The sequence below is a fragment of the Epinephelus moara genome, chromosome 8 (genome assembly GCF_006386435.1).
Source record: "Epinephelus moara isolate mb chromosome 8, YSFRI_EMoa_1.0, whole genome shotgun sequence".
Lineage (NCBI taxonomy): Eukaryota > Metazoa > Chordata > Actinopteri > Perciformes > Serranidae > Epinephelus > Epinephelus moara.
In genome coordinates, this window is record NC_065513.1 from 28,872,114 (window position 1) to 28,898,633 (window position 26,520).

At 41.9% G+C, this 26,520-nt stretch overlaps 1 protein-coding gene across 2 annotated transcripts in view; it reads right to left on the reverse strand.

Annotated features, from left to right (window-relative positions):
• The window catches only part of fbxl17 (F-box and leucine-rich repeat protein 17), a 289,004-nt gene that overhangs the window by 16,063 nt on the left and 246,421 nt on the right, over positions 1-26,520 (reverse strand). For both annotated transcript variants that reach the window (XR_007570352.1, XM_050050910.1), the window contains exon 10: positions 7,778-7,920. Coding sequence is in view for 1 of the 2 variants with exons in the window: in XM_050050910.1 (XP_049906867.1) it covers positions 7,778-7,920 (143 nt within the window). In the remaining variant the exon portion in view is untranslated. The remainder of the gene's footprint in view (positions 1-7,777; positions 7,921-26,520) is intronic.

The window sequence follows — 26,520 nt, forward strand, 5'->3', positions numbered from 1 at the left end:
TTTTTCCTTGAGTCTTTCAGCCGAACACTTCAAAAGACTGGCACAGAGTCGTAGCTGAAAGAGGACGAAATGAATTGATTTGATTATTTTTGGGTGAGTCTGGATCAATCGCATTCTTTCCCCTCGTCAGAACAGGGTCGTTTGGCCCTGAGGGCAGAGGGGTGTAATCATTTGAGGCAGGCGGAGCACGCCATTTGCCCAGGCCTGGAGGGGTTCTGATTTCAATGCTCCATTATGAGCCGTGTTAACAGCAAATAACATAAATTCCTCCCGCAGAACACACACTGTTACACACAGACACGTCGTATTTGAGCATGTATAAACACTGAGACACAAAGAAAATCCTTCAGACGGACAGGAAAGAAAAAAAAGTCAATGGGACAAACGCACACATTCCTTACTGTTACAAATGTATATCATGCAGCTACTGAAAGGAGAATGTAAATAAGAAAATATTCTGACAATCAACTAGACTTCACTCAGTTCTGTGCTTGTGTTACGTCTGTGTTTGTACAGTTTTTTTTAAATCTGAATTTCTTCATATCAGTCCAAATGGCAGTGGACACAAAATTCAGGCTGCCTGGCGGTAAAATGTATACAGTACGGAAGCACGTTTGTATAAACTGTGACGGAGGAAATCGATCCTTCACACTGCTCCACATGAGGAGAGCCAGATGGATCCTGTTAACAGTTCTTAAATGAATTCTACACTTTCTAAGTCCTGTGACATTCAGGGAAGCTGTTACATTAAAATTCCCAGCGTTTTGACAATTCCAAACAAATTTACACAGGCTGAGCCGCGCTGCCGAGGCGGACGGCTGACTGGGTTGTCCGCACTGTGTGTCAAGGTTATCACAAGACTGTATTTGTCTAAGACTGACAGGACCCAGTCTGAAACCTTACTCTACATCAGTTAGTGTGGGAGGAAGCTTTTTTGAGGGGAGAAGGGGAAAAAGGGAGGGAGGGAGGGGGGAGACAAAGAAAAAGAGACTCAAGCCATGATTTATTTTAAATAGCCAAACGTAGGCTGCAGAAGTTACCTGAACATCTGTAAGACAGACATGCTGAGGCCAGCCCTGATGCTGATGAGGCCATGAACGGCTGAAGAGGGGGGCTGTTTCTTACTGTGTTATTTTCATCACCCAGTTTTTTCTACCTGTGTTGCAGCTATTTGTACTCGATTCCTGAAACATACACATCCTGTACCTAAACCAAGCAAAGTCCTTGTAAGGGAAATATTAACTTTGGAATATTTGCAATATGTCCAGAACACTGTCAACACAGCTCCCATGAGGACTAACTGCCTGCCAAATCAGACCACTTTGTGTAAGTGTACGTAACAATTTATTGTCGCAATGCAAACATTCACGGTTGTACGCAAAGCAAAATGACTTGTGGTTGAGGCCACTGTCAATGAACCCCTTCAGAAGAGAACTTTGGCTTGGACAGTAGTTGGTTAATGGGTAAATATTGAGATGGTTCCTCAAGTGTGTAGATCCTGGGGCTGAGCTAAACAAACAAAGGTTGTTTAGGGTCACGCTAACAGTGTTAGAGCCCGGACACACCAAGGCGATGGTCGGCCGGTGGTCAATGTCTGCCCATCAGTAAGGATTTGTCACCCCAGTTTTTGAGGCATGCGCTGCCACTAGTCGGCCCTTGTTGACTTTTTTTCAAGCTGACATACCATGCTGAATTGGCATCAGAGTTGGCGGAGCTTGTTTGTGAGTAAAATTACTCTGATTGGCAATTCAGCTCAGTGCACTAGAGGAGAAATGGAAGTGAAGAAAGCCAACAAACGGCTAAAATCAAGAGGGTATGAGATCATAACAAACTTGTTATATTAGGTAGGATTTTTTCAAAAGATCTTTTTAGGACTTTTTTGCCTTTAATCAATAGGGCAGTTGTTAGCATGAAGGGTGGAAAGAGTGGGGGGAAGACATGCAGCAAAGGGCTGTAGGTTGGAATCAAACCAGTAGCCGCAGTGGCAAGGACGAGGCCTTTGTACATGGGGCACATGCTCTACCAGGAAAGCTAATGAGCGTCCCTGGATTTTTCTTTAGCAGAAATCGGAAAAGTTTGTGTTGTTATTTCTTTCAACAATGGGTTGTGTTGCTAATATGCTAACTGGCTAACTAGCATGTTGAATCCGTTCTGTCGACCTTCCGGTTTCCATTTTTTGATGACAGCTGGCTGCTGGTATGAAGAGTTATTTCCTCTTACGTAGGCACAGAATATACGTGCTTGTTGGCCATTGGTTGTTGTCTTTGTGGTGTGTTCAGGTGCAAAATTTTGGCTGAGATACAGACGACGTGAATCGACGCAACCACTGGTCTTTCTTGCAACTAGTTCTTTGATGTCAGCCTGCTGTATCTAGGCCTTTAAACCAATTAAAATCTATCAGGCTCAATCATAGGAAAATCTTGAGAATGTATTTTAAGGTAAAGTAGTTTTGCCCAAAATCCCCTCCTGTTCTTGTCCCATGTTTTATCGTAGAATGAAACCTTCACTTCAATTCTACATAAGAGCACAGAAGAAGGACACACTTCACTGAAGAAGTACTGCTGACCTTACATGCAGGTCATTCATGCTGTCAAGGCTAAGGAAAGAAAGAGACAAACAGATGCACAGAGAAAGCTCCGCCTTACATCTTCTTTTAAACAATGAAGAATTTAATAAAATGAGGCATGAGGACAAAAAATTCAAATGGATTTGTCAACATAAAGAAGCGACGGCGTGGCCGAGAGAAATCTAAAGTTAAGTAATTTGCACAGGACTTTCATTATGTGGGAACCTTGTGGAATTGAGAGTTATCCCCCAGCTTCTGCGTTTTCCCAGAACTGCATTAAGTGCAGAGATGAGATTAGTTTGCCCCGAGATTGAATTGGACATGCCTGTGGATTTTACTGCTGTGATACACAAATAAAGCATGATGCAACATTGCTAGAGGCTGAAATGTCAAATGCAAACCAGAAATAAAATCACAACCAAATTGAATGCGTTGCCTATAGTAAAAACAATTTTGCAAATTACTTAGAAATATTGATTTGTTTCATTTATGAGACGCAGCATGCAATATAAATTAAACCCACTATGAAACCTTTCAAATTTTTCACCAAGCAGCGGTCAAAGCACTTATAATTGGTGCAAAAATTACTGTGAAGACATTTTTGATCAGATTTTAGAAGTCACTTGGCTCCCTCAAGCAAAGAGAAGAAGTGAAGCAGCAGCGTGGCCGAGGGGCTGAAGCACCAGTTCTACAACAGAAAAGTCACACGTTCAAATTGGACAACAGCCAATAAAGACCCTGTCAAAGTGACCCTGAAAAACATATCGAACAGCCCCCACTGCGAGTTGTTTTGGAGAGGAGTGTCAGTAACAGGGCTCCTACAGCTCAAGGCAAGTTAGATTTAAGACTTTTTTAGACTTTTTCAAATGCAGCTTGCAATAAAATTTAAGACCAAAAAAGGGGGTAGACCAGAACTGGGAAACACCTGCCGTTTGTTGGCAATTTTTCTTACCAAATTTGTGTTTCTCACTGTGCTTTGATTTCCATCATGCCGAGTTTGAAAAACTTTCTGCATAAATTAAACCAAGCCTCGTATGCTTTGCCTTGTCCTGGTTTCAGCCAAGAAGTGAAATCTGGGTCAAATAGTTCATTTTCATTGAATTTGCACTTCCCCTTGTCGTCTATGATACAGTGACAGCTAGCTAGCTGACAGAGGATCCTCTGCTCTGAGCGTCCCAGCTGGAAACAAAACTGTTGTGTTGTTGGTTGTGCTATCCTGCTGTGGTGACATTAATGTGACAGGCATTTGATATTTTACAATTAAATGTCAGAAAAGAAAGATTCATAATATCCTTTGTCCCATATCTTGGCTTTTTTTTTTTAAAGTCTTTTGAAAGACATATTTAAGAAAGTTTAGTACCTATTGAGGCCTTACTTTTAGATTAATGAATTCAATGCCTTTAGAGACTTTTTAAGGATCTGCTGGAACCCTGAGTAAAATGGTAAATTTGTAAAAGTTCTGATGAGATGTCAGAGAAAACAAAAGCGTGGATCTTTGGTTGAGACAACTGAAGAATCTCAAGAGGAGAGCAGGAGGGCCAGGAGGTTTGAGGGATGGAGAGCGAAGAGAGTATGAGGTTAGAAGGCAGAGTATGGTCACCGCTGCCCCTGGGCTGACTTGTAGATAACCACAATTCTCTGCCTCTCACCTTTTTACCTCTTTAATTCGCTGTGTAGTTCTCGGTTTCGCCGCAACCTTGGTAATAACAGCCTATTTCTGTTTATTTGTTTCCTTCTGAGCGAACTTCGTATTACCCCCATCCCTCTTACCCTCTCCTCCTGAAACCTGACTTCATCTACTGTAACTCCCTTTCACAGCAAACATAATGAAAAACAACAACAACATCAACAACAACTACAACAGAGAAAGTAGCTGCTGTGGGCTGGTCTATTTCCCACACCGGCCTGACCAATCCTCACCAGTACTCCTGGCTCATTTGAAATGCTAAACACAATCGTAGGACTCGAAACACTGAAAACAGAGAAATGGGTGAAGAGGGCAAGCATGCAGTGAATTAATGCTGTGATTCAGAGCTGGTAACGCACCTGACCTTGGAAACTGTCAAACTCTTCTCTCTGCCCGATTCACACTCCATTACAACTCTAATAGCACCAATTACAGCTTTATTTAGCTCTGTCATCCCCAAATTCCCCCTTCAGAGCAGAGGGAGAATAATTATTTATCTTTCCATCCTCCAGGCTAAATTATGAGTATGAATATCACATCTGAAGAGAGAGATGGAAAGATAAATAAGGGCAGAAGGATGGGTGAATTTGCTCGTTGAGGAGGTCAGGAGCGTGAGAGCATATGGCGGAGAGAAAGCAAGAAAAATTGTTATTCCAGTAAAGATGTAGGTCATTCCAGAACAGATTTTTATTAGCATGGCTGTAGATATCGATTGTTGGGTCAGTGAGTCGGCAAGGCAGGAGGGAACTAAATGAAAATGGAATCTAAGTGATCACCTGCTATGTAATGCAGTTACTCTTTATTACTCCTAGATAAATATGATAGATACACATTCATGTCTGCAATAATGTGAATTGAGTACGCCGCTTCATCACTGAGACCTTACATATGGGGTCACTGTCAGACCCTCATACGTTTTAATTTCATTACAGCATAAATAGATAAATATGATACACTGATGTTCTTGTCGCACTTAACGATCTGCGGGCAGGCATTTTTATCAGAAAAATCCATAGGGGTCAACCTTGAGGCCGCGACACGCAGATATCACTGATTTTATAATGTAGAAATAAAAATGATGAGTTCCCAACCTGGTGAAAGGCCTCCGCTATAAGTCAAAATCCCTCCTCCCTCCTTTTTCTTCCCTGCCAACTTCCACTTGCACTTTTTACTGCACAGCAGGGGCTTTTAAATTTGTTCAGCCCAAAACCCAAATGTAAAATTTAGCCTCAATCTGAAAACGAAAGGCTAATTAAAACATACTGTTACACTCACCATATGCAGGCCCACCAGCACTGGGATTATGGCCTGTGCAGTGTACCAGGCTCCAGTACAAGACACCGTGCTGTACTGAATCAGTACAGGCTAAAGTTTCTGGGTTAAGGCAGCTGTTCACTTTCCCTTCCTTGTCTGCCCTCATCCCACTCATGTCAGACTGAATGATCCCGCACTAAGTGGATGCATCTGTGTGGTAGGGGCTCCACTGAACCAATTGGAGTGGTGGGTGGAGTTGTTACCATGGCACTACCACCAAATGTGCTTCCATCAGGTTAGTGATTGGATGGGTAAGAGGCCAGAGGAGAGTTTAAGGGTGACTTTGGAAAGATCGTCCCTCAGACCCAGAGGCAAGTAGGTCTGAGAGGGGTCATTATGTCACTTTACTTCTGTTATCACCCAACTGGCTGATCACATGGACATACTGAGCACAGGCGGCGGTGGCTTAGCTACTCCACACGCTCTCCTCTCGGTATTTTTTACTGGCCGATTGCCCTGGCCTGGGTCTTTTGAGGGTTTGCGTGTGTGTGTGTGTGTTTGATTATTTCTCTGTGTTGTGCATTTGCACTAGAGTTGGGCGACAGACAAAAACCATAAGATGACAGAAACGTACCAACTATCAAACATTTTCACATACCAAGGTATCTATCTCCTTAAAGTATCGCGTGTATCAGCAAATATGGGCATCACAGAGCAGGACTGCTTTATGGAAATATTGGATTGACATTATTTGTGCATTTGACTGAATTATTACTTTTATATTTTCTATGTTTAATATGTATTATCCATTCATATTCATATTCTGATGACAAAAAGACTGTATTATTGCCCAGTTCTCCTTACAATGCGTGCACACATACACATATAAAGCACATTCAGAGCACAAAAGGGGGGTTGCAACTGTATTAAAGGAGCACTTCACCCCTCTGATAACAATGTGTATATCAATTATATTGAATTCATGAAGAAAACTTTGCTTTTCTTGCATGCCTCTGGTAAATAAAGACTCCAAAAAATGAACAAAATACTTGATGAACTGAGATCATAGGGGGCTGTTTTTACAGGAACACTATATTAAAGACTATCACACAACGTAAACAGTATAATCCAAGTCTCATTCATCCAGTCATATGCTCAGTACTTCCCCAACAGACATCCATTTCCGACAGGGAACAGAAGAGCCAGACTCCACCGAAAAAAAAACACAAGTAATTTTACCTCACTGAACACAGGAGCTGCTGGCATACCACTGCATCCATCGCTAGTTTGTATTGTTGAGTGACATTGTCTAATTGGAACTAACCTTTTAAAACACTCAAGTCACACAATAACACAACATAACTAACTGATTGAAGCAGCAGTGGACCAGCAGTTCGCGTGTTCAGCAAGTAAAATTACCGTATTTGTCAATGGAGTCTGGTCTTAAGGAGAGCATGGATAAGATTCACTTTCAGATCAGTTTCCCTTCAGAGAGGGGTGTCTGTTTGGGAAGTATGACTGGATAAATAAGACGTGGATTATACAGCAGGAGTTGTCAAAGAATTTGTAAATTTGGATGTTTATTCCTTTAAAGTAGGGCTGCAGCTAATAATAATTAGCAAACTAAATAAACCCAAATACATGCAGAACTCTGCTGCCTGTCTGCTCATCCATTCCCGCTCCCGCAATCGCACCACCCCTGTCCTTCAGAACCTCCACTGGCTCCCTGTCCCACGATGTATCCAATTGAAAGTCTTTCTCCTCACTCACAAAGCCCTCCATAACCAGGCCCCCTCCTTCCTCACTGACCTGCTCCACTGCCACACTCCTTCCCGCAGCCTCCACTTCTCTAATGCCAACCTCCTGACTCCACCACTCAGGACCAAGCACCGGACCTGACAGGTGACAGAGCCCTCTCCATAGCTGCCCCCTCCCTCTGGAACTCTCTCCCCAAACACATTCAAGACTGCACTGACCTGTCCCAATTTCCATTGTGTGTATTTTATTGTAGTCGTTATGATTGTTAACTAATGTAAAATGTCTCTGAGTAACATGAAAAGCGCTACATAAATAAAATGCATTATTATTATTTTTAACTATTTTTTCTTCTTCTGCAAATTCCCTCACAAAAAAACTGATTTGCTATGTTTCAAAACATTTCCAGAAGCATCTTTTGATAGCGCGCCACACACACACACACAGTACAATATACTTTATCGTACTGACAGGCAACCAGAGAGCAGTAGACATTATGGGCTGAGCCTTGTTACCTTGTCACATCTCATGAGGCCAAGGTAGCGGAGGGACTTGCTGCTCTGAGCGATCTGTGTGGCTCCCTGGTCTGTGATGTCCTTACACCAGCCGGCATCCACAGTCTCTATGGTACTGCTGTACTGGCCTATGGCTATCAGAGCTGTGGCCACAGGAGGAAGACAGAGAGGGGGGGGGGGGGGGGGGGGGCGAGGAGGGGCGGTGGGGAAGGAGGGAGGGAGAGAAACAAGAAAAGGTGTTAGTCTGACAACCTTTCTCATGCAAATGTGGCAGCACGGGCCTCCCAAAGAGATGTGCAGAAATTCGAGATAAAACCGGGGCAAGTCATCTGGCCAGCTGTGACACATAATTCCAATGTTTGCACAACACCTTGAAAATGTACACACACGCACAGGGTAACACACTGAGACACACACACATGCATGCACACAAATCTCACACACACCCATGTTTGCTCAGACTGCTGCAGGATTCATCCATTAGAGCTTTGGCATGAGTCACAGCACTGAAAGGCAATGACACCGTGCCAGGGTAAAGTGTGACTCCATGCCAGTGTATGATTTAATTCTGCTTGTGTGTGTGTGTTTGTGTGTGTGTGTGTGTGTGTGTGTGTGTGTGTGTGNCACACACACACACACACACACACATAATACCTCACATGTGTTGTTCTTTTGATACTTTCTTCATGTATTTTTAAGCAGAGTACAAATTAAAATGTAGAGCTGACAAACAAGAGAGGTTAAATCTTCTGTAATCTATCTCAAATAAAGACATTCTCTCTGTTGCATTAAAACACACACACACACACACACACACACACACACAGGGACACAACAATCTTCCTCATCAATCTTTGACCCGTCAATCGTTGGGCAGATGGAGGAGACCTGTGCTCCACCAGTCGATTGATAGTGCTGCTCAGTGATCGATTGGCAGGGCCTGGGCTTTGTTCTCCCCTCTCTCACAACCATCACTAATGAGAGTGGGAAGGAAGGAGGAGGAGCGAGGGATGAGAGAAAGATGAAAGGAGGAGAGTAAAGACAGAGAAAGCCTTTGACAGCACCTTCAAATAGTTACTTAGCCCTGATGTTGTTTTTTCATTTGCAGAAATCCATTTCACTTCAAACTTTTTCGCAAACAAGCTTGAGACTCAATCGTCTCCACTTTAACAAGGAGGGAAAAATTTGTCTTTACAAACTTGTTTTCATGTGAAAAAAAAAACACCTCTCCCACTCCACCCTTTCTCCCTTTTATTACCAGCACTTTTCAAAGCACCTCCTCATATTACAGTATTAAATAACGTGCAATCAGCAGATTGTTGATGTCACTGCACACTGGGTAAACTGTGTGAGCATTTGTGTGTGTCTGTGTTAATGGGGTAACCATAGAGAATACTTTGGACCAGTCATACATGTTGGTCTACACGTTAATTTCAATACTCTTCAGTCTACTGCACTGTGCACCAGCTGGGTCTGGTGGAAGCTAATTAGCTAGCAACGCCGCTTATTCAGCAATTATCACTAGTAACCCCTACCCGACCTGACAGCGTTGCTCCAGAAACATCGCACCCACCCTCTGGTCTCATCCCAGGTTGCCCTGGTGAGTAAGCAGCATCATTTTGAGCTGCAAATCCCTGTTAGCATTATTCACTATGTTAGCACCAGTAGCTGTGCTGATCATGCAAACAGTGCTAACAGAGCTGGTTCACAATGCTAAGGGGAGTTTGTGGCCCAAAATGAAGCCACTTATTTGCTAAGGCTACACGTGGGGAGACTGGAGGGTGGCTGCCATGTTTTCACAGCAACTGTGATGCCAACGGGATGGTGTAACCAGCAGTAATCTACGAATGAGCGGCACTGCTAGCTGGTACACAGTGCAGAAAGGCCAGCATTACTTAACCTAACCAGTGGAGTTGGGCAGTGGGTAAAAAGCAAGACATTCGCAACACAAAACATTAAAATTTCACTACCTCTAAATGGATATGATTTGAAATGTGGTGCTAAAGCTCATTGAGTCAATGAAGTGCCGAACTCAAAGTAAAAGGCCTCTTGTGTTTCACATCATTATGTGCTTTTTTCTTTAAAAAATTAATCGGTTTGTTACTTATTAATGGGTGTTGGGCTCATGAAGGCAAAATGAACCAAAACTGACATCTCCAGTGTGTGTGTACATGTATACAAGTGTGCGCTTACACTGTGGAGTGGGAGCTTGTTCCCACAGGAGAGGGGAAATGAATAATCTTATGCTTTTTATATCAACTGCATGTATTTAACCTTCTTTCCTCCTGTTCAGCTGGAGCTATGTAATATAGTCTCCTCTACACACACACACACACACACACACTGCAAACCATCTTGTGTACAGTATGTAACATATGTAATATATAGCTTTGGGCTCTTGGAGTGCTCCACATGTGGTTCCCTTTGTGCTCCAGCATGCTCTTGGATGCCATGCATAATGGCACATTATGACTGAACAGGCAGTAACATGGCTTTGAAGCTACAGAACGTTTCATGTAAAACGGCACCATGGGGAAGAGGCTCCATCAGGCCAGATGGGTGAACAGCACACGGAGTAGCCATGCTGTTTTTTGACTAGTGGTGACCTCGTGAAGCAGTCTAAAAATGGAGAAACTCGTGTTTTTGTATGTGTGCTTGAGTGTGTGAGAGGCTGGAAAGACGTCAGGTGATTGACTCCCCGTCCTGTTCCCCTTGTCATGTCCAATCACATGATCCCAAACTAGATTGCCTGGGCTCAGACCTCTCGTCGGTTAAAACACACACATTGCTGCGGTTAAAACCCCCTTTCAGAGCGATTGGGAGTTTTCAGAGGAACACGGAGGTCAAATAAAAAGAGGAGAGCTTCACAGTTAACCGAACCAAACAACAGAACTCCCTCTACTTCCCCTTGAGCAACTCCCAAGTCCCTGTTTCTTCCACTTCAACGTTACTTCTTTCAACCTGACAGAGTGTGGGGATTGAAGCAGACAGGTGCCTACCACGGTGAATGTTTAAGAAGTGCGAGTGAATACATTGTCCATGCATTTCCTGATTACTGTGCAGCACTCACCTAAGCACACAACCTTCCTAGTCTAAATTACTGAATTACAGGCTCCAGACTTTATAAAGAAAACATGTGGCAGTTTGAGATAGCTGCAGGGGGAATGAGACGAGCAAATAACACTAAACATCATTTTGTTATGCTCTCAAGTTGGTCAACTGGAGAGTCAGATAATGCCTTTGTCAGAACGAGCTAAGTGTTAGGCTATTTGGACTTGTTTAGTACTCTATCAAGGAGTTCATCTGGTTGCCATTACAGTCTAATATCCCCGTGTGTTCGGCTTCTCTCCCTCTTCCTTTGATCTTCTATCAGGAGACTGTAAACTCCAGCTACTCCGGGTGGCAAATGGAAATCGTTGGCTACTTTTGCAAAGCAGGAGAGCTTTCAGTAAAACCTTTTAACTACAGTCGAACAGTTGTGTTCACCTTGTCAGAGATAAGGAGTGCAGTTGAAGCTCAGTCCATTTGTTTTGGAAGAGAGTGTATATACATGTACATAGAAAAATGTGTAAAGAGGTGTTTTATTTATGATGAAAACACTATAATCATTAGTATAGTTTTGTTTGTGTGAAAACACAATGGTACTGCTTTTCTCATTATGAAACTGTGAAAATGTAAATGAAAAAAAAAAGACTAGTATATCTTTGCATAGTTAGACCTACATATAATTACTTAACACACAAGTGTGCACAATACCACTTACATATATACTGCCAGTCAAATGGATTTTCACGCTTTAGTTGAATCTAATGTAATGTAAATTCATCCAAACTAAAACAAATAAATTAGTGAGCATAAGCAGAGCTACATATCACAGAAGTAAGTGGCTTTTATTACATTGGAAACCAGGTTTCTTGATCCCTTCTGACAGTACAATACACAGTGCTAATGATATTTTAGCATTCATACATATTGTGTAAATCTGTGAGACAGCCTTTCATTTGATATAGTAATGTAAGCTTGCCTTTTGTCCTTTGTGAGGTCACGTTTAACTGTTGAGTGTGTGTGAGAAGTTTTCCAAAGCCTACGTCTTTGTATAGTAATGGGACTCTTAAGCCCAGTTCAGACCAATGATTCGTGACGAGACGAAACCGTTTTAGAAAGTTGCAGAGAAAAGTTGCAGCAGTGTGAACTGGCCATCGGAGCTCGACTCAAGCTGGCTGATGGTGTCACCTGCAACTCTGCTGGTCAAATCGCCAGTGGTTAGTTTTGGAAGGTAAGGCTGGTCACTTGTTTCTATATCCAGTTGGCGTGTAGTGAAGTCCGCTGTTCGCTTGCTTGCTGCGGCAGGTGCTCTGTCCCTGCTGAGCCCTCTGTTTCTGTCCTCATGTGTGCCGGTGTCGGACGGAGGGTCACTGCCTCACACACACACACACACTCTCACTGACTGATTAATTGCCGTTGCTTACTTATATTATTATAGCATATTTATTATGAATACAGTCCATCTGATGCTCGTTTTGTTTGTTTTTTGCCGTTTCATCACCACTACAAAGGCAATCATGACCAGTATCCCACTATCACTATCCTCATTCATATTTCAAGAAGGTACAAAATATACTCAGCCACAAAATATGCCTGAAAAGCTGGACATCAGAACCGTCCCATCTAGTTGCACTGGTGTGAACCTGCAGGTTTTTAGAACGTTGCAGAACGGTGCATTGCAAGTAGTTGCCTGTTTCAACTTGTCTTATCGCGAATCCTTGGTCTGAACTGGGCTTCACAGTAAATAGCACTTTGTTGAAGCCATGTCCATCGGGAAGGTCAGCCAATTAAAGTAATACTTTGTCCGCAAGATGACCATTTCCATAACAATTCAAGGTTATCCCTTGTTACCTTGAATTTTTAAAGAACAATTTGTTTTTCTCACATGCCTCCATAATGAACAGAGAATTCAAAATAGGCAAGCATTCTTCATGACTTAAAGTAATACATTCAACAGCAAAAACATCTGTTTACAAACTCTCACACAACTCATGCAGTATAATCCAAGTCTCATTTATCCATGTGTGTGCTCACAAACAAACATCCATTTCATCCTAAAACATTACAACGTAAACCATGTCAGTACAAACTGTCTCATTCCCAGCCGAGTAGTGTCCCTAGGCTTGCATGTGTCTGAACTCTGCACAAGCGAAGCTCATGGGCACACACAAGCCCAGGCACACTCGGGCGCGCAGATGGTAGGCAGGAGTGTTTTACATTGTAAAGTTTTAGCGAAAATGTATGTGTTTGGGAAGTACTGAGCATATGACTGGATAAATGGCACTTGAATTGTACTGCACGAGTTGTGTGACAGTTGTTTGTTATAGATGCTTTAATATAGTTTTGCTGTTGTTATATGAGGACCCTGTTAACTTCGATTCATGATGAATGTTCACCTTTTTTTGGATTCTCCGTTGACTGTGGACGCATGCGAGAAAAACTGTCTTCTTTATGAATTCAAGGTAACACATATTAAGTAATTTACCATACAAATTGTCATTTTGTGGGGGAAGTATTTTTTTAGTCAACATATGTTAAACTAGCTTCACACCGACTGATATCCTCAGCTATAAGTCAGATATTACAGCACGCTGATGGCTATAGGTGCTGACTTTAACTGATTAGCACTTAGGCCATATTTCATCATATCTACATAATGTCAAATAAAACAAACCATGCAAAATTTCTCAATTTGCTTTTTAGGACAGCTGCAATTAAGTGCCAATTACATGGCTTGACATTTAACAAAAAACTGTTAAAATATAGGGTTTTCAAAACTTTTGACTGGCAGTGTATAAGGGACCATAGGAGCAGGAAATTGTCTTTCCTGACTGATAATGATTTTCTGTCTAAGAAATAGATGAAGCGATATGCAAGAGAAGTTAAGGTGAAAAAGAGGTGGAAGAGTCAGAGGAGAAGAGAGGGGAAAATCCCATTCTGGCAGCAGGAGCTGTGACTGAGTGGTGACTACACACTCACAGACGGTAATGAGGACACACTCTGCTGCCCTGCCTGAAAATGGCTTTAGGATCTGGCTCCGTGTGTGTGTGCGTGTGTGTGTATACACTCCCTCTTTAGAGTGAAAAGAAGCAGAGAGAGACAGAGATTGACCTTAAATCCCGGATATCATTCATTCTGAACATGGCACATTTCACCTGCCTTTTACCAAATCGGTCATTTGGGGATAAAAACGACGTCATCATACGAGAAACAGGTGGGGATCACATTTATAACCAACTGCTTCAGTTTATTCAAGCATCTCCTGGGATTTGGGCCGACATATCTCCGTGTCAATCAGTCACCAAACAATAAATCAATCACCAGATCAATATGAAGAGGGTCATGGAACATTTAGTGCCTTTAGGAACGGTATCCCTGTGTCGAAATCAGAGCCTGCAACTGCTCGTGGAGGAATGCCTTGCAATTCTTTTATTACAGCTTTCCCAAATTGAAGTGTAAGGCGCCACTCATAGCTTTCAGTTAGGAATCAAACTGACAAATGTCAAGCAAAGGTGAATAACCGAGTTAAAGCCTATATCTTTGGTGTTCCATTAACTTCTACATTATCTCCAGACAGAGATTTATAACCTATTACTTCCCCATATCAGGCACAAGCTGTTATCAAATGCCATAAATAGCGGATTTATCCAAACATAGGAGAGGCTCTAGGCAAAGGTAACCGCACTCTAACAGCGGGGTCAGGAGTTGGTCAATCCTGTGATGACCGCAACGTGAGAAGAAACCTTCCTTAATCAGCTTATTCTCCTATCTCTGTACCTGACCTCAGAGCTTCAGGCATCTTTTACAGGCTTATTAGATATTCACTTATTACATTCTCCTAAATGATGGTGTGCCATTACTGCTATCTTATTGCTCCGAAGCCATCCCCATGCCTGTCTGCTGTAACCCTATACACCATATTTTAGCCACTGATGAAGACAGAATGCTCACGAAAAAAGTGATGGTATATGCTTAAGATTTAGTGCGGTGCAGTGTGTACAGAGTGTGTGTTTGTGTGTGTGTGTGTGTGCATGAATATGGCAGCAGGGACAACACAAAAAAAGCCTTATTATGGCTGATGTATTCCAGAGAGCAAAACTGTCATGTCTAATGTGAAAGACATTCACTTGGTTCTTTGTGTTGCGTTTAAAAACTTGGCCCCAGCTCTGCCCTCTCCACTGTGCTGCTGTTTGCCCAAAACCAAAAGAAACCCCCTTTTCACTTCTCATCCTTTTAAATTGTGGAAGTTACAAGGGATGCAAAAGCTATTTTCTCAGCGGATATTACAATCTGTATTTTTTTCCTCCCACTTTAGCCAAAACTCTTACCGACATGCATTTCTGCAACAAAGAGGTCAAGGTAGTTTCAATTTGGCTGTATTTTGAAAGATTTTTGGAAAGAAAAGCTACACAAAAGCCGACAGGGTGGCATGACTGTAAGGTACATCTTTCATAACTTGGGTTTGGCAATAGGAAAATACAGAGAGGTGAAGCCCCTGACCTTCTGCTGTCCCCTATGGGACCTTATTTCAGAAAAAATATAAAAGGTAGTCAACAGTGAGAGACAGATACATTTTTTGTCCTGTTTGAATTGTGCAATGAATTACACATATAATGTTTGTCAATTAAACACATAATTTTGCAAGAGAAGAAAGTCACAGTTTACCTAAGTTTGTCATAGTACCATTTAGTTTTGTGGGAAACTGATCACTGGATGTCATTTCTTGTCTCGCACAACACACATCACCAACACCAGCTACAAGCTAGCTAGATAACTTAGCTATTTTCCACACACAAATGCAGCGTTATCTTACCTAATGCAAGACCTGTTGCTTGTGTACGTATATCCAAGTATGAAACACACAGACATCGCTTTCTAATTACGTCTTTTCAGTCTTAAACTGAAACTTACTTGCAAAATGATCTTTTAAATTGCCAAACATAACATGTGTAATTCATGCACAATTCAAACGGAATCAAAAAATGATTTGTCTCTTGCTTACTGTATGTATTTTTTTCTAAAATAAGGTGCTATAGTGGTCCAATAGAAGGGGAGGGACTGCGCTTTTCTACATACTGGTGAGAGGATATAAAAATGTATGCCATTGGGATTTTACCATACCATTTATAGAATATTATTACTATCCCTTTGATATTTCTTGATGTATTAGGGCAGTGGTTCCCAACTGGTGGGTTGCAGGTCCATTCTGAATGGACCAAAAGTGACTTGCTAACATATGAACTTTGCAAAAAACACACTACATCTTTCAGTCGAGTGAATTTCCAGCACAGAGCTTTTATTTTGAAGTGCCATTTCCTGCTGTTAAGTGAGTAAATAATGAACAGCTACTTAACAGAGGTGGCAAACGAGCTTGAGACATGCCCAGACGCAAGTATGATGCTGAATGTATTGAACTGTGTGGACCTTAAGCTAATAACTGAGGAGAAATCTGGACCCCAGGGCTGGTCTGGTTGGGAACCACTGTATTAGGGCATGGTGTTCAATGTCTTAATTAATTAGCAGGACTGCTTTGTGGCACTGTTAGTTGATTCGCCAAAAAGAGACATTCTTGTCTGTTTACTTTATACAGAAAATGTTTCTTCAGTAAATACAGAAGTAGAGGATTATTTCCATATCACCCACCCCTAACCATAACTGTATCAAAGTTTATCCTGCATGAAGGAAAACTAAAATTCTGACAGCTGTGTGGTGTTCTGGACTCTGTTCTCTGTACATGCACGCTTCCTTGTGTGTTGGTAACATGATAATCATTTGTATACCGGTTGTCAACATGTACAGAAATGGGAAAACGCTCTCACAGCAGTGTGTTTACATGCGTGTAAATACACAAGCATGAGCACACATCCATCATCCAAGAGTGTAAAACCTGTGTCAGGAGACCTCAATGAGCACCATGTGGATGTCACTTAACTCCTTTGATGCCTGTCTGACCTGGCCAAGCATCGGCCTCACAGTCTGATTGATTAACACACTACACTCATCTTCAAAGCACTCAACCGAGCCCACTGAGGTCACACAGAGTGCTAAAACTAATGCGGTAAACAACATGCCAAATAAAAGCACTCGAAACACACGCAAAGAAAAAAAGAAGGACTGTTGCCTTGGCCTGTGGTGAACTGAGAATTAACAAATTAAAAGCTGTGAGAACCAAAGGGAACTGGAGACGGCACGCATAGACAATCCCTCGATTTAGAGGAGAAACAGCCCTGCTGGGCCGTGGACACGAACTCGATATGACAAAAACTGAGCAGCATCTTCCAAGCCAGATAAAAATATTCAGATACAAAGAGGGAGAAACAGAAAATGGGAATAGGAAAGAGGAGAAAGGGAAAATGAGAGAGGCAGAGGTTCTGTGAGGTGATGTTCTTTGCCCTGACATTTTGGGCAAACGCAATCAAAGGCCAGGGGAACTGAAATGAGCCAGGCTCCGCAGAGAGACACAGGAGAGAGGAGGAACAGATTGAGTGCGACACAAGAAGGAGGGAGAGCACTTTATGGTGGGACATGCTCGATCTGGGAAATTAATTAGCCAGAGGGCAGGGTAAAGGCAGTGTGCCTTCTTGTGTGTGTGTGTGTGTGTGTGTGTGTGTGTGTGTGTGTGTGTGTGTGTGTGTGTGTGTGTTTGTGTGTGTGTGTGTGTGTGAGCACTGAGGGCATTTTCCCAATCAGCCTCTGATCTGATGTAAACCAGCTGACACATACCATTTTGTGGCAGTGTGTGCTTGTATGGTTTTATGTGATTTTTGGTTATGTGTGTGTGCGAGAGCGAGGCAGAGAGAGAGAAACAGAGGCAATCAGTAGACCCTGAAATGTTTAAGTGGTGAGGTAGAGACAGTGCAACAAAAAAAGTGACTTTGATGTTTTATGGTGGTCTAGCATCTGAAAATAATACACTCGCACACACACACGCGCACACACAGACTGTTTTAGTGGTTGATGTGCGATAACCTTGTGGAGGGGATGTGAAGTTTGGAGAGGAAGATTGGAAAGGTGAGTGAGTGGCAGCGAGAGGGGGAGATAGAGAGGAAGAGTGATGGGCAAGGACAGATAGACAGAGTGAAGGGGTGATAAGGAGAGATGGAGCTATCACAGAGGTGACCTACAACAGGCTTTCCTTCACCGCTGAGAGCAGGCACTCGTCACCCATTCAAACACACATGCACGGGTCAACGGGGCACTTAGCAGGTCGGCATTATTCATCAGGACTCAATTAGGGTGAACAGCACCATGGTCTGAGATAGGAGCAGTCGATTTTGTTCATTTAAAAGAGAATTCAATGAGTAAGAATGAGTTCCAACAACATGTACTCACAATTCAAGTGTTCTCAGGAACTTTAAATACTCTGATCATTTATTATCATGTGTCTATCAGGGCTGCACAGCTCTGGAACAAGGTTTGTCCATATTGGATGATTCTGCATGTCATGATTTGCGTCCAACACCATGTGACGACCCCTCTTGTGTCTCTGCTCTGCCTGGCCTGCTTTGTGTTTTCTCCTGCTCTTGCAGGAAGTGGGCTGGCAGAGCGCAGGTTGTTAGTGAGCCTGCTCACCTGGGCGGACGCGCTGGCAAGCCTGAAGCTGGCCAGTTCAGTCAGCATTGCTCTCTCTGTCTCAGCTCCCGTACGATCTCCTGGTTTTGTCTTTTCTTTTAGCACGCAACATCAAAACACTCACGTACATCACTGATGTCACCGCTTGTTCACATCTCATTGATTTAATTTAATAAACTGTTTCTTTTATTGACCTCCAGTTCTTTGTGTGCTCTCCTTCCTTTGTTGCCTGGCCCGCGAGCCAGTGCATGACAGCCAACCGTCAGTGCCAGCACAGGAAGTATCATGCTCCATGTGTACTGACAAAGGAAGAAAGGATGTGGAGGTCTGTGGTGGTGCAGTGTACAGGCGTGTAGCACATCCGATTTCAATGCAGGAGACCAATATCCTTGCTTCCTTTACAGCAATAATTAAAATTTGCACTCTTATCCTTCTCTACCCTTAATCGAGCATTTCAGTTCCTAAACTTAACCATATTTAGTTCTCCATGACCACAATCTGTCCTTAACGTCATACCGTTGTGTCATGTAGTTGTCTGAAGTGAGAAATTTAAAAATGTTGGCACTGGATATAAATAAAAATAATGTTGCTGATTATAATCCAAGGTTTTGCATAATACTCCAGTAACAATGTTGATGTTGGGTAAGAGTTTGGGGCAGTTGTGTATTCAAGGTTACAGAAGCTGGCTTGTTGCTGCTGGTTTTAACCAGATCTGCTGAATAAATCCAGTCCAGGGGGAGACAGTGAATGAGCAGTACTTAAACAGATGGACAGACTTCGGACACTTGTATAATGCCTTTCTAGTCTTCCAACCACTCAAAGTGCTTTTACACAACTCATCACATTCACCCTTTCATGTGGCCAAGGCTACCTGCTACTCAGTTAACCATTCATACGCACTCACACCAATTTGGAGTTCAGTATCTTGCGCTTACTTCATCAGGCAGACTTAAGGAGCCTGCAACTGAATCACCGATCGTCTGATTAATGGACAAACACCTCTTACCCCTCCCTCAGTGCCACAGCTGACACACTTGAGCACGGCCCTTAACCTCCAGCTGTTGCAGTAAAGCAGGTTAGTAAACTTGTGTGTAAACTGGGTCTGCCTAAAAAAAAGAGAGCACTGCTCTCAATGAAACTTTTGTGGATAAGTAAAGTTAAATAAGGTTTTAAAAAAGTAATCTCTGAGCTTGTCATGTGCTGTGATGAAATGCAGATGGCTACAGTTTTGTGTGGTCCTGATAGTTTCACAAGATTGTATTTTATGGTGACTTCTCAGGTAGCTGTATAAATGTGTGCTATTATACCTCCCTACTGTCATTACTGTCTTTGAATCCGAAAATGTTCCACACGACAAAGAGGGACACTTTTTTTCCTCTCTTTTTTTTGAGTACAGGCGCAACGTTTTTGTCACAACTAAGTTGGGATAATTCTGTTTCTTCCTCACTCTCATTTGCAGGGTTGTTGAGATTCTGACTCATTTTGTTTGTGAAAGTTTTTCTCCCACCGTTCCATCACTCCATCACATTAGAAGTATTTTTGTGCATAGTTCAGTTTGTGATGTGGATTAATGCTGTCTTGTCACTAAGTGATACAGTTTTGGGAAAAATTGGGTGTGACTTTGATTGATCGAGACTGTCTCCTTGCTAATGAAAATGCAGCAAAGCTGTGGTCATGTCAGAATGTGACTGCAAAGAGGTAAGAATCAAAATCTTTTTAATTTTTTTTTTTATATAATTCAAGTTGTTATTGGTTTGAGAGGCTCGGTACGTGGCATACATAAATTATTTTCCGGGCATACAAGAATACAAGGCCCATACTTTTTATAAAATGGAGGTGGACTCAGGCACATAAAGAAAAATTAACACGTATGTCTGTCAGGAAAGAGAAAGAAATGACACATATGTCCTCATACATCACTCTACAGGGTCACATAGTCACAGAGCCAGTTCATGATTATGTAGGTTTATATTCCGTTTTGATATTAGTCCCTAACCGTGCCCAAGGAGATACTCCTTTCTCCTGATCGCCATTTATTCTACTGAGCATACCTTCACAAGATGCTATTTCCACCATTGCATTAATCCATTCTTTCAATCTGGGGCCTTTGCTGTCTTCCAGTGTCTTAGGATAACTCGACAGACAGTTATTAGACCCACAATAATAACAGACAATGGACACTTGGATACATTTGGTATTTGCGACCGATCTTAAAGGGATTTCTGAACCAAACCAACAACTTAAAATTTCTAATACTCCAATCCAGAGTGGTCTGACCAAACTACATTCCCATATACAGCATAGGAAAGTTCCTTTATCTATTTTCTTTTCAGACAGCTATCGTTATTTAACAACTTCATTCTGTAGAGTCGTAACAGTGTACAACAATATCTATGCAAAATCTTGATTTTAATATAATTAACCATGCAGCCCGGATGTATAGGAATATAAATACGGAGAAATTTCCTATAAAAGGGCCCATTAAATGTTAATAATAACATACTCACAGGCCGATGGTATTTTCTCTGTGTGTATTGTTATGTGTATAATCTATGTGGAAACAGTGTTTTTTATGTCTTCATCCTTCTTCTTCAAAGACAACATCAACAAGGAGAAAATAGAAACACGCACACACACACATACACACACATACAAACTGAGGTTCCCATTGCCATCAGCAGTAAAAGCAGGATATTAAGCTCTATTTCAAACCAACAGCACCTCTGCTCCTATGCACCTCTCCTTTGAGGATATTAATCCTCCCCACCTTTTCTCTTTCTTTCTCCCTCCCTCTCTCACTGTCTGTCTCTCTTTCCGTCACTCTCGCTCTCTCCCTTGCTCTATTTTGGATTGTGTACAACAGGAAAGCTGCTCTCCAATTCTGACATCACAGATGGAGGGGCATAAAGCTTAACAACTTCAATTTGAAATGAGAAGGTGAGAGAGGAGTGGAGAGAGGAAGTGAAGAGGAGGAAAGACGACGAAAATGAAGACAGACGGCATCGCAGTCACTGAACTGCGTGTTGCATGCGTCTGACTGGAATTAACGTAGCGTAGCAATAGTTATGGCTTTGGTTATGGATTACGGCTAATCCTTTAGCATAGGGAGCAGGTTTTAAAGGTAATTACACGCTACTATTGGATCCAGAGCCCAGAAATGGGCCTCTCTTACATCACGCTTATTAAGATCCAGAAGAAAACTGGCTGCTCTTACATACTGCTTAGACAGAGTACAGGTTAACGCACCATGGCATTCTCTGCCAATCTTAATACTACTTAAACCCGTCTGGAAGGTAAAAGAGCATTGTTGCTGAGCTCAGCTGTTCTCTTGGTTCTGTGATGGAAAGAGGGAAAGCATGGCTTAAGGATACAAAAATCTCTTTTGTTTGTATCTGTAATCATTTGAGGGGGAATTAATTTAGGCGTCATCAAAAACAAAATGGTGAAGTGTTCAGCCACACAGGGTAATTAGCTAATTAGCAGCTCAGTTCTCTGTGAATATTCTGACAGACAGGAAGATGAACACACTGGGCAGCTTTTTCCCTTTCTTAATTTAGTCATTTGCCCTGCCCACACTTCTTTTTCTTTTTTTTACCCATTCCTCCTCAAAATCCCCCCCTGACTGTCTAATGGACACAGTCAGCCCTCCAAGTGCTGCTAAATCTGTTTCTATGCCTTATCTCGAGCCTTTAAAAGTCCACTCTGTCCGCTTTAACCCAGTGGGAATCATTAACGCACACTTCCTCTTCCCCTACCACAATGACAAAACCCTCCACAGGACAGTGTGTGTGTGTGTGTGTGTGTGTGTGTGTGTTTTAGTCTGTGTATGAATTAGGGGTCTACTCAGCCCCTGAAACAACCTTAAAACAAATGACCCATTACCAATTAGTAGCACAACAATTAGGTTAGTAGACCGTTAATAGCAGGCAGACCCACCCAGGGCAAGGCTTGAGTTATGCCCATTCCCGTCTTCACTCTCAGCTAACGAAATCTCAACCTTAACTTCTATTTGACCACCCAAAGCCAAATTTAACCCTCAAGCAAAGCTCTTAAAAAGTCAAGCACAAAATTTCTTCCTCTCCCTCATCTTTCAATTCTCTTTGGAATAATAAGACTGAAACAAAGAAGTTCATCATTAATAGACACTAGCATTGATTATGGCTGCAGGGGTGTTGCTCCTACGCCCCCGGTTTGACATCATTTGTAGGAAAGTCAACGTTGGGAAAAGAAAGGAAGAGGTGGAAGAAATAAAAAGCCATTTCTGACTGATTTCTAAGTGGGCAAGGTGAAATGAGATCAGTGAGAAAATCTTGACTGCACTGGAACTGCAGCGATTAAGTGATTCATTGAGTAGTTGTCAGCTATTAAATTAATCGGCAATTCATTTGATAATCAACTGATCAGTTTGAGGAGTTTTCAAGAAAAAAAATCTCAATTCCAGCTCCTTAAATGTGAATATTTTATTATTTTTTTGTTTTTTGTACATCAGTAAACTCAATATCTTTGGGTTGTGGCTAAAACAAGACACTTTAGAACATCATCTTGGACTCTGGGAAACACTGATTGACTGATTTTTACCATTTTCTGACATTTTATAGACCAATAAAAATAATCGTTAGTTGCAGTCCTGAGCTGCATAAAGGTAAAAATAGACAATCTGCATTACAAAATGGTCCAATTATGTTGATATATGACCAGGATTACTACATAAAAAGAGCAGTCAAAGGTCTCAACATGGAAAAGTTAAAGATCTTAAAACAATAGTGTATGAGAGAAGGAAAATAAAAAGAGTTGGATATGTATTGTTAAAAAAAAAAGATTTAAAAAGGCAGAAAATAGAATTGTCTCCATTTAAGAGTGGCATGTGTGTCTGAAAAGAAAACTGACCTTCAAAAGGCTCTTTCCCTTTCTTACTGTTCTCTCTTACTTTGGTCTCTTTCATACAAACTCCTAATGGCTCATGAGTCTGTAACAGCACTTCGTCAGGTCTCACCAAAAGCTCTTTAGCAAAGTTTAAAGCTCCCGTGATGTTTTCTGATCGATACCTGGCCATAACTCAAATCACACGTCAAGTGCCATTACTGTATGCACTGCACACTCTCAACCAAAGTGCACCTACGCACACAAACATACAAGCATGTACATTTTCATGAGCTTAGACAGTGTTTTTGATCAATACCTGGCTATAGATCAAACACCTTTTTCAGTTTATGGCTAACCTTTCCCAAGGCTCATTTCAGACGCACACAGAGTAACTCATGTCTTACTTCAGACTGCTGCTTTGACTGCGTCTATGAAATTGATAAGTGCTCTTAAATGCAAAATGACAGTTTAAGAACCTTGTTTTTGTGCCACGGCGTAGTCAGAATGTCTCATAAAAACACAAAGCACTTTTCTCCAGGAGGTAACTTCATAGTCGCTGCCAGAGAGAAATACACAACAGACCAAATGTGCAGCTAAAGAGTAGAGACTGCGTAAGAGTTATTCTTTAAAGGATCATTTGTCCAAATGTAACAAGGGGGAACGGTATGCTGGGAAACTATTTCCCCCTCATATTTTTCATTTTATGTAGAATTCAAGAAATAGATGAGTTTGTTTCACCACAAAAATGTAATATTCCTGCGTATTTATTACTAACTTTGATTTTTTTTCTGAAGGTTTTAGGGGCCCTGCTGACAACTGCAACAAGGGTGCTTTCATTTAGCTTAAATACAATCAGCCAAGTATCTTATTGAGGAAAACTTAAAAATGAAATCACCATGCAGCGAGAAATAACTTTTAGTTCTTCATATCTGGAAGTCTAGCTCAGCAAACAGACAGGGGGCTACATTTCTGACTATGTGCCTTTCACTGATTTCTCAAACAGCATGTGGGCTATTGTATTGTGTGCCCAAAAATCACAGCGACTCAATCCCTCAAAAACTGCTTCACTATCAAGCCTCTCATCTACACTGTACCGTCAACCTGAATAAAGCAAATGCATAAACCAGTGGTTTGCATTTCTTTACTCATAAACTATTTTGTTCCCCTTTCTCTTGCTTTGCCCATCATCTCATCTCATCTCATCATGTCACTACTCCATCCTCTCTTGGGCCACATCCACACCAATATGTTTTCTCTTTAAACCACCATTTTAAAATGAAACACATGAGCGTTTTAGCACTGTTTCAAAATAATCTCTCTCCATACTAACATGCATAAAATCCATATCAAATGACCCTTCATGTACACTTGTCATGCGAATGCCAGTGTAAACAGGAAGCAGATTTTCTCTCTGGTTCGTTGCTTAGTTACTGAAAATACTATGAAGATGGTGAAAAAGTAGGCCAGAAATTTCTTAGCTTAGACCAATGATGAGGTGGAACTGTTACTGAATGAGTATAATGCAGTTAAGATGGCACAAAAGGGACCGAAAGTCAATGCAAAGCCAATACAGCGACATATCAGAGTGGAACTCTGAGCATTAGGCCCCGATCCCACAAAAAGCATTTTGCAGGTTGCAAAATGCGAGATGTACCCACACAGAAGGATAAAATCGCAAAAGGTTTGTAGGCCAAGCTGTAATGTTTTAGCTTGACATGTCATGACTGATAAAACCCAACAGATAAAGTGAACAGAGGTGTCTGTGTTGTTGTTTTTAAAAGTCTCAGTTTCCGCCCATCTAGTCTAAAATGCAACCCGGGAGTGTTCAAGCTAAAACTAGGTCAGTAGCGTTCATCAAAAGTCTCTGTTTCAGGGGCTCCAAAAGTGTTGACGCTGGGTGCTGTAGCAACAATTATGTATTTTAAAACAAAAACATATTAGTGTGGATGTTTCCCCACTTCTTCCCTTTTTCCTTCCTGCCTCATTCTAATGTTTGCGTTACCCTCCCTTCCCCCTCTCTGTCTTCCTCCTCCTGATCCTCTCTAAAGGATGTTCCTGTGTTCAGGGTCACTGTCACCCCCTCAGTAGCTCTGTTGACCTTTAACCTCTTTACAACTAAGGTCAGTGCCTGTCGCCATGGTGTTTAACATCCCAGTGGGAGGCCGTCCATGTACATGGGTTATAGTGTACATCTCAAACATGCTCATACACATTATTTATAATGTCAGAGGCATGCGCCGTTGACCTTTTTCCTTCACTTTAATCTTCAACTCAGGTTACGAGCCAAGGCAGACAACAGTCAGAGCATCCGACAAACCTCCCCCACTGTTTGCATCAACATCTTTTACTCATTCTTTTATCCAGCCTCCCTCCATGAACGTTTCATTCTTTTCCTTCCTCCTTTGTTGCCCTCCCTTACTCCCTGTCTCCCTGTGGTCCAAACAGGTCTCTTTCTCTTTGGATGTTCGCGTCTCTGTGGCTTTCAACTGCAGGCTATTGGGTTACACAGCCACACTAGAAAGACATCCCACAATGACAATTATCCTGTGTAGCGATGGCTGTAACCTGTGCCTGGGAACCAAAGAAGAACATTTATGAAAACAGCTCTTCCTGCTGAAATGAGGAGCTCAGTGGCGGCATAAAGCAAACAGGCCAATTTCAGCTTTCTGCAGTTTTCCTCTCAGTGGTGATTTTCTCTTCTGCGTCCTAAGGGTAATGTTTAGACGCACTTCCATTTTCTAATATATGCACATGTGGAATCTAATAAAGGATTTAGCACAAATTATAGAGCTGTGCAATTCTGTCAACATAAGGATCACACTTAACACACACATGAACTCCCACTTTTTAAATCCTAAATTCGCAGAAAATTAGGAAACAAAATGCTTGTCTGGTTACAAAGTATAATGACTTAACAAAATCATCCCCCAGGTGGGTCATCTGTTTTGGTTTTAGACACATTTTTGCATAGTCTGGGTGACGCCATCTGACATCAGAAATATGCTTCAATTTTAATCGGTGCAGCTGGCTACAGACGTTGCTCAACACCCTCGGTTTTCCACTCAAAACATTTTTTATATCATAAGACCTTACATAAAGTATATGATTGTGTAGTGGTGTGTGTGTGTGTGTGTGTGTGTGACAGCTGTTGCTGTCACGCTACTTTAACTGCATGGCCAGGGTAGAAAAGGTGTTTCTCTTGAGTGTGTCATTACGGGCACTTCTTTCAGTGTGTGTGTGTGTGTGTGTGTGTGTGTGTGCAG